This window comes from Uranotaenia lowii, chromosome 1 (assembly GCF_029784155.1).
Source record: "Uranotaenia lowii strain MFRU-FL chromosome 1, ASM2978415v1, whole genome shotgun sequence".
Lineage (NCBI taxonomy): Eukaryota > Metazoa > Arthropoda > Insecta > Diptera > Culicidae > Uranotaenia > Uranotaenia lowii.
This window is the reverse complement of record NC_073691.1, coordinates 13,691,367-13,700,733: the sequence shown is the minus strand read 5'-3', so window position 1 is coordinate 13,700,733 and position 9,367 is coordinate 13,691,367. Positions and strand designations below refer to the sequence as shown.

General features: G+C 36.3%; 1 protein-coding gene across 1 annotated transcript; it reads left to right on the top strand.

Moving 5' to 3' along the window:
- The first annotated feature begins 3,761 nt into the window (after window positions 1-3,761).
- Window positions 3,762-6,312, top strand: LOC129749054 (uncharacterized). Its single transcript, XM_055743882.1, has 3 exons — window positions 3,762-3,974; window positions 4,082-4,143; window positions 4,237-6,312. The coding sequence occupies exon 3, from the start codon at window positions 4,349-4,351 to the stop codon at window positions 5,324-5,326; it is 978 nt and encodes a 325-aa protein (XP_055599857.1). The 5' UTR covers window positions 3,762-3,974; window positions 4,082-4,143; window positions 4,237-4,348; the 3' UTR covers window positions 5,327-6,312.
- The last annotated feature ends 3,055 nt before the right edge of the window (window positions 6,313-9,367 follow it).

The window sequence follows — 9,367 nt, the reverse complement described above, 5'->3', positions numbered from 1 at the left end:
CAGCCATTTTGTTTCTTTTTGGCCGTTTTTTTTTCGTCGCGGTGCAATCGATTCCTGTTGCGAACCAATTTTTCAATTAATTCCGAAAGTAGTGCGGGTTATTCTTATTCCTCGGATGCAGACCAAATTCCGGCGGCAATTGGAACAGGTTAGTTTGAATATTAGTTTTTTGGATTCACATTTTGACAAAATTTTGTTTTGCAGGTTATTCAAGCAGAAGCAGGAAGCTGAAGAAAGCATTATCAGTGGAAAGCACCAAAACAACAGTTTTCAGTTTTGAGGAACCGTCCAGGAATGGGTATCCGGTACAGACTACGGAAAATTTCGACGCGTTCCGGCCACATACTATGTCTGTTCAACCGGTCGGTGGAAAGCATCTATTTCCCGTGACGGTTCCGTTCAGTGAACCTCTACCCGGATTCCGACCACCAGGCGCTCCAGCAGCACCAAAAGGTGGAGCGGAGCCAGTAGACACCCCGGCACCATGCCTACGATATTACAATACGATGGTGGTTCCGTCAGCAGAAAAATTGCTGTCCCAGTTTCCCTGGAAAGAGTACCGGTCCGTTCAAGGTATTTTTTAATCCGTAAAAACCAGTTTTTCCTGACTGGAACTAAGAAATCTTTCTTTTATAGGAAAAATGTTCTAGGTACCACAAGGAATCGCAATGGGTAGTCCAACCAGCTGGGTATGTTGAGTGGAAGAAGAAAGTCGAAGCTGGGGAAGCGGCCAAAGCGTTTACTATGAAAACTGTTACCGCTACTTCCATTGCATTGGTGCGAAAAAACTAAAATATCAATTTGGACCTATCAACTGTTATTCATTTATCGACTCTCATCTTTCAGTCAAGAGCATCGAATTCGAAGACATATTCGGGTGTCTGAGTTAGCTGTTCACGTTCCGATGCATGCAAACGGATCCCAATTGGTCCGACTTTCCGGTACGATGCTAACACTAGGCAGATTATCGGAAGGTGAGTTAATTACTTTTTATTTTCCACAAAGCAAGAAAATGTATTTTTACCAATATCAAAATAAGTTAAAATAAGACTCAAAAACCTAGTTTTTTTTTTCGAAACATCAGTTGAACTGAATTTCGTTAGATTAGTTAGTTAGATAAAAATTTAGAAGGCAATCATCATGAGTCAAACAAATCCAAAAATACATTCTGTTATCCGCAGTTTTTTGTTTGATTTTAAAATATTAAATAGAGACAAAGTCAATTGTCGAATTTCAGTTCGACTTAGAGGATAATTATGATCATTTCAGAAAAAATAAGTTTTCGTTACCCATTTCAGGTAATCGAAACCGCCACTCGCAACGATCGGCATCGAATTCTGGAGTTATCCCGAAAATATGGATTCATGATCGGACGGAAAATGCCTACGTAGACGCGGTACTCATCCCGGGTGAAGTGTCAAGCATTGAAAAGAATCCGTATTCGGACGGCAGAATACGACTAAAAAAATGTGGCACTCGTTCCGATTATCATAGCCGAACAGTACCTCAAGTGTACACGGAAAATAAAAAAAAGGTAAAATTTACCTTTTTGCGAGGTGAATTTTTTCCACCCCTCTTTCGAGGTAAATTTTACCTTTTTTCCATTCACCTAGCAAAAAGGTAAATGTTACCTTTTTTCAATTTACCTAGCAAAAAGGTAAATTTTACCTTTTTCGCATTCACCTAGCAAAATAGTAAATAATATCGTTTTCCCATTTACTGATTTAAAAGGTAAATGCTGGTTGGTTTGATTGTTTTCTTCAATAAGAATTAAAAAAATACAAAATTCTTTCAAAAATGATATTTATTGGAGATAAATAGGGACTGATAATTCGGCTTCGCGTTCTTCTGAGCCGCTATGGCCGCTGAATCCACCTGCGTTGCGTACATTCATGGCCTCCTCCGTTCGAATAATCCGGTCAGGTTCGGCTTTTCCAGTTTGAGGATGACGTGGAATACACCTCAAAGCCCTATGGGCAGATCTGAAACAAAATCAATAGTATTATGACGAGAACCAGCACAACTAAATGATATTTAAGAACACTTACCATTCTATTCCGATTTTCACATATTAGGCACAAAGCAAAACTTGTTCCTAGAATGACAAAACAGCTTAACCTCAATGAACGGGTTCGGCGAATAGTTACTTTTTTTTTAGAAGAATTGTACCGTTTTGTTTAGCTCAATCCAGGTCAATTACACCTCGCTACGAGGTAAGTTTTACCTTATTTGGATTTACCTTTTTTTCTAGGTGAATTATACTTTTTTATCGAACTCAATTCACCTCGCTACGAGGTAAGATTTACCTTTTTTGGATTCACCTTTTTTCTCGGTGAATTGTACCTTTTTTCCAACCTCGATTCAGGTAAATTTTACCTCACGAAGAGGTAGAAGTTACCTTTTTGGCTTTCACGAGCGTTCACCTTTGCTAACTCGGTAAATTTTACCTTTTTATTATTTTCCGTGTACTACTGCCATAAGTGCCGCCGTTGCCCCCAAGAATGTCGTGTGAACAATGTGGTCCGAAGCAATATATTAATAATGAACCTGATAAGTAAAGAAATTATAATTTAAATGCCCTATTCTATTTGTTTAATTTTGTATTCGATTAAAATCACTTATTTTTACCATTCATGCTATTCAACGCACCGGCTAGAAAACATGAAAAAACTTTCTGTTGAGTAAAGTGCATTAAACTTTACGTTGAGTTTATTACGCTAAACTTTAAGTTGAGTTTAATGCATTAAACTTAACGTTAAGTCCCTGCACTTTTTGTCCGAGATGCGTACAAAAAAGTGGCGGCTGAGTTTATTATTTTTGCCGTGTAAGGTGACTGTACAAAATCTAACTGTTTTTAATGCCTTATCAGTAAAACTGGATGCGATAGACAAAATCTGACAAAAATTGGAGTTCAGGACGACAAAATCAGACAAAAAAAATGTTATTTGAATCCAACAGAGTGTGAAGTTATTGAGTTCAAGGTTGGAATGACGATGAGCAAGCACTGAATTTCCATTGAGTTTTGAACGGATCTGTACAAATTTTCTGTAAAAACACAAAATCAGGCAAATCAGGCTTATTTCTAAAAATCAGGGGAAAAACGAGGCTTATCAGGTTATCAGGATAGACCTTCAAAAATCAGGCAAATCCTGAAAAATCAGGCACATTGGCATCTCTGCCTGGCTGGAGTGGGTGGCATTAGTTAGCCATCGCTATAGCTACAAGGAGTCATGTAATGACTTTATTGCATGACAAAAATAAACTGGTTTTAGGGAAGAATAACACGAAGTGGTAAATTCCTGGCAAAAAATAGACGGGTACAATTTAAAATTCCAGATAAAAAAAACGAACAGATAACTTAACTGTGTGTGTCAAGCTTCTGTGACGGTAAGAGGGCGATCTCGTCGTAGTTAGCTATCGCTACTGCAACGGGTCTTCGAGAAGGCAAGTTGAGCGTAATTTTCGTTTCCACAATGACTCTATTCCACTACTGAAATCTGCTTATTATATATATGTATATTTATGTCTAAAATAATCTGTATATAATAGCAAAAATCAGAAAGGATAAGTTAAAGAAATCTGACAACGAACGTAGCCTACATATCATCGTTACAACTGTCAATTCAAATATCAAGATACATCTAAACAGACAACAAAGCAGTATACTAAAGGGTAGATTCGTGCGGACCCCTTGTTTCTTTGTGTCGTACCCCTCGCGCGTCTGGTCGGATCAGCGCAACATAAACGAAAATAGAAGCACACATAAAAGAGAAAACCGTCACATGGCGTTCGAAGGGTTGGATTGGAAGTAGAGTTGCATGTACGAAACGAAAAAAACGCAACAAAAATCAAAACATTCAATTCAACAACAAAAACAACAGTACCACAGCGACTAGGATTGGGTGTTGGAAGTCGGATTAGTGCATTATCAACGAATGCTGGTTGAAAATCTTCACGCTAGAAATTGTACAGAGGTAAGTGCATTTGTGCGTATGTCATTCTATATGTATCGTTTTGTTGCTGGTATAGAGAGGCAACCCCCGAAATATATGTGTATATATGTACGATTTTATAATTGCAGTTTGTTGCTACTGTCAGCCTAGGAGAAGAGGTGATTAACGCTAGAGCTTGACTTGGTACTTGGTACGTGTTAATTGAAGTTGACAAACAACTATATTAGTAGATGTCGAGTGAGGTGAAAGAAAAGTTAACAAATTCGCGAATCTTCTTTTCCAGAGTTGTTTCAGATGTTCGAACGTACGACGAAACTACTTGAGGCGTAGTTGATCAATCATTGAAGGAATCAAAAGTGGCAAGTGTGCCCCTTTTTTCGCGATTGCAGCCCGTAATGGAAGGCAAAAGTTGGATTCTTTTGACAATTGGATTAGTGTTGCTGAGGCTGGGTAGTGTCTCCAGTGATGGTGCTTTGAACAATACGAGTTCTTCGGATGGAGGTAATAAAACGGCGTTGAATGCTACGGTGTCGAAGGTGATTGAGGCACTGGGGGAAACGGGTTCGTTGCAGCGTGACAGTTTGGACGATCTGGACCATGTTAAAAAGAGTCGCATCTCGGCCCGAAAAGGCGTTGAGTTGAAGGACGCTCCTCAGACGACATCGACGTCGTCGGTCGATTCGACTGTTCAGAAACCGGCCGTGGATAGCACAACACTGCCCGGTAGTAATCATACGCAGGTCACTGTAGGAAACGGCAATGCAACGCTGAGCAGTAAGGTCAACTCGACTGCTTCGATTAAAAGTGCTGCGAATGTTACGACTTTGGATGTGATTTCTCCGGCAAAGCCTACTAAGGCAAATGTTACGATATCGAGTACGACGACATTGGCTACTCCGATGAGTGTCAATGTAACTTCAACGACCCAGAAGGCAACTGTACCATCAACGACTTCGACGACGACTACTACATCCACAACAACAACAACAACGACATCTACTACCACAACAAAACCTCCAAAAAAGAAGCCACCAATTACCTACTCGGTGGACGATGAGCCTCGATTGATTCAAGCGGCCAAACCGGGTTATAATTCTCCCGTAGCTTCTTCAAGCCAACCGGTGAGTGATGCCAGTGGTCGGTTGCACGTTGAAGAACCCCTCGCTGAACTGTCCAAAGAGTACATCCCGCCGGCGCTAATGGGACCACCCCGAGGCCACCGGGAATACGTCATCCCGGTGGTGACGCTTATATTCGCGATACCCCTGCTAATGGGACTGTTCCTGCTGTCCTACCGGAGGGCCAAAGAATTCTGGCTGACGCGGCACTACCGTCGGATGGACTTCCTGGTCGATGGAATGTACAACTACTGATCGACGACCCCCCAGATCAATGCGATGATTTATTAGATAGCAGAAATATCCCTCCCCCAAAAGAATCCTTAAAAATGGTAAACCAAGTGACGAATCTTGAAAATAGTTCCCAGAGAATTTCTCCCAAGTTAGGCCAAACAGATTATAATAACCCACAGTATCGTATAGGAAAATACGTCGTTAAAATTTAGTAAACGTAGACCACACGCAGCTCCGCTTTAAATTTGATACGGTAATCGACAATAATTTTTTAACGGTTTTTATTGATTCAACGGCTTTGTAAATACTTACGTTTACAATTTGTAATCCACAATCGAATAAAAACTGAATCAAAACTAGAATTCAAATAATGAGATCGCAAAGGAATGTTTAATTTTTGTTTAAATTCGAACATTTTTTTAAATTTGTATGAAACTATTAACACTCGAAACACCCAAAAATATTTTTAAAGAAATCTAAAGAGGTGTAGAATGAAAATATCCTTAATCACTTTGAACGTTTGTAAAAACCCAAACTATCTAAATTTAATATCGATAGATCATGTACGGTAGAAAAATAAAAATCATAATAGTGCCTTTTCCAAAACACTTTTTTTTAAATGAACCTTGATTTTTAAAAATCATCCAAGCAACCCCCGAGCTCATCAAAGTAGTAACTTTTTCGTCGATAAACTCTGAAGCGTAGAGTCCAACCTCAGTAGGCGTTGTAGAAATGATTTTAGGCTTTCAATTTTACACGGAGACACATTTTTCGAGCGCTCAATTCAACACGCTTCCATTAGTTGGAACGAGTGAAATAGTCCGATGGGCAGATAGATTTGATTAGTTGGAAACGGAAAATTAAGAGAATAATAAGAACAAAATTTGTATAGGAAAATCGAAAAAAAAGTTTTAAAAAAGTGTATAGCGAGATCTTGAAATGAACATAAAATGTGAACCTGTTATTTGATTTTTTACGATTTTTGATTCAATAAAATTCGAAATTTATGATACTGTTTTCATCGTCAACAATATCACATTACCAAAACTGGAGAGTTAATATAAAATTTTAGAATTTAGAATTCCATAAATTTCAATTTTCAATTTCAAAACTTTTATTTTTACAATTTTAAATTTCAAAAATTCCAATCTTCAATTTAAAAACTATCAAAAGTTTTGAAATTTTGAAAGATTTAAATTTTTAAAATTTAAAATTTTCAAAATTTTTTAACATTAAAACTTTGAAATAAAAAAAATGTATTGTATTGAACCTATTGGTTTTTGCAAAAAATATTAATATAAAATAAAATTTTAAAATTTTGGAATTAAAAAATTTTTAAACTTCGATTTTTTTCCAAATTTAAAAAAAAAATTAAATTTTGCGAGCTTAAAATTTTATAAAGTCCTTTATAAAATTTGAAAAGTTTTTATTAAATTTTCACATGTTAAAATAACAAAACCTTCAAGTAGGGTAGATAAGGGTATAACGAGAACCCGGGGCGAAGTAAGCACCCCTCTTTTCTACAGAAGTTCATATTTTCTTAAACGAATTTCCATGAGGAACAATTTTGCACTTCCTGAAGTATGAATTTTTCAGTAAAAAGCAGATTTTTTTTTACATTTTACAGAAACATTAAAAAAAAAACAACGTGGTTCTCAAGTGACGGAATTATAGTATTCAAGCACCGGAAAATAAACTCTGAGGATCGATAAATCATCTTGATCTCTAATGCGTGTTCACTAGACTGCCACAAATTTGTATGGGAGATTTAAAACCTGTGAAATGTTATACGCTGCAGGCTAAAATTGATCCTGGGCCTAGTACAAAATCTCATGCCAAATTTGGGCCAGATCGGACCACGGGAAGGGGTCGCTCAACGAGCCTGAAGTTTGTATGGGATTTTCACACATTTTGTTCGAGAGGAACATGAAAAACCAGATTTTCGTCAATAACTTTTGTCTCCTTCGACCGATTTCTTCCAAAAACGGGTTTTCTTAAAGCCTAAACTATGACAAATATTTCATCCGAAGGTTGCGTTTTAATAAAAGTTAAGATAAAAAAGTTATTAAGCTTCAAAAATTGGCTAACTTTTTTAAAGGTTGATATTCATCACTGTTTTAATGAGGCGACTAAATGACCGACCAGAACACTCAATGTGAAATACATGCCATTTCGTCAAATAATGACCGATTTTAACCATTGTTGTTGCGAACGATTGCAATTTTTAATGCTTTTCTAATATTTGAGTTTGGATGATATTCACTTGATAGTTCGAAAAAAGTAAGGGCGGAAAAATGGTTGACAATTTAAAAAAATTGCATAACCACAGGGGCTTAGGAACATGACAGGACAATTTGTGATGCCAATAAAAACCAGTTTTCATCAATAACTTTGGTTCCCGTCGGCCGATTTCTTTCAAAAACGGTTTTTAAGATGGTAATCGTAGTGAACGACTGTGCCGAAAGAGGTGTTGCGTTGGTTTCGGAATTTCATGGTAAAATAACAAAAAATGAAGAAAAACTGCAATATTTATTGAAGGTAGTTGAGGCACATCGAAAAAAATCAAATCTCCAACAAAAAATAATTTGATCTGAAATGCTATGCATAAACTTTGAACTTTGTTAGTTACTCTATGAAAAAATGAAAAGATTTTGAAATATAATTTTTAGTTTAAAACCTACTAGGAAATAACTTCAACCGTCAACCTCATTATTTTTTGTAATAAAAAACACTCTAAACCAAATGAAGTACTTTTTTTTAACTACAGCTTAAATTATAGAAAAACGTGAAAAGACTGTAAATGGACCTGTTTTTTGAAAATTTATCTTTTTATTTGCATCACAAATCGTCCAGTCATGTTCCTAAGCCCCTGTGGTTATGCAATTTTTTTAAATTGTCAACCATTTTTCCGCCCTTACTTTTTTCCGAAATATCAAGTGAATATCATCCAAACTTAAATATTAGAAAAACATTAAAAATTGCAATCGATCGCAACAACAATGGTTAAAATCGGTCATTATTTGACGAAATGGCATGCATTTCACATTGAGTGTTCTAGTCGGACATTTAGTCGCCTCATTAAGACAGTGATGAATATCACCCTTAAAAAAGTTAGCCAATTTTTGAAGCTTGATAACTTTTTTATCTGAACTTTTATTGAAATGCAACCTTCGGATGAAATATTTGTCATAGTTTAGGCTTTAAGAAAACCCGTTTTTGAAAGATATCGGAAGAAAAAGACTAAAGTTATTGACGAAAATCTGGTCTTTCATGTTCCTCTCGAACAAAATGTGTGAAAATCCCATACAAACTTCAGGTTCGTTGAGCGACCCCTTCCCGTGGTCCGATCTGGCCCAAATTTGGCATGAGATCTTGTACTAGGCCCAGGATCAATTTTAGCCTGCAGCGTATAACTTTTTCAAAAGTCGGGTAATTTGGGGCAGTCTAATGTTCACATTGTTCCCTAAATTTCACATTCATTGAAGTTTTGCTTTTTCACTATAATCAATTTCAAATTGTGTTTTTACTTTAACTCGTTGACTCGTGGCGAAATGAGCACTATTGAACGGGGGACAATGAGCATTCTCTATCGTAGCATCTAGCAGTGAATTCAATATTTTTCTAGATATTTTAGCGATTTTTACTTAACTTCAAACAAAGATTAATCGCTTTAAATAAAAAAAAACAAACCTCCAGTTTTTTTTTACATTTTGAGACCACATATATATTTGATAAAATATAACTCTGAAAAGATTTAACGAAAAAAATGTTTTTTAGGACCACCCTAACCTTATGAAAACACAAATTGTCATAAAACTTCTTTTTCAAGAGATAGATGTTTGAAGTCTTCAACAATTATGTTCTACAATAGAGTAGAACAATGTAGGCCTCTATCTTATCACAGTTTAGAAATTATTTTTCATATTTAAGAAACTTTATGAACCACCCTAAAATTATTTCATTCAAAATCAAGGAATATTTAAATAAGGTAGTGCAGAGAGCCATATTGGATTTTTTTGTGACGTCACAAAAACGAATGCATTATGTTTTTTTTCTTATTTT

What these genes read in the sequence shown, in the direction of transcription:
- LOC129749054 (XM_055743882.1), top strand. Translation starts at nt 4,349, where the DNA reads ATGGAAGGCAAAAGTTGGATTCTTTTGACAATTGGATTAGTGTTGCTG.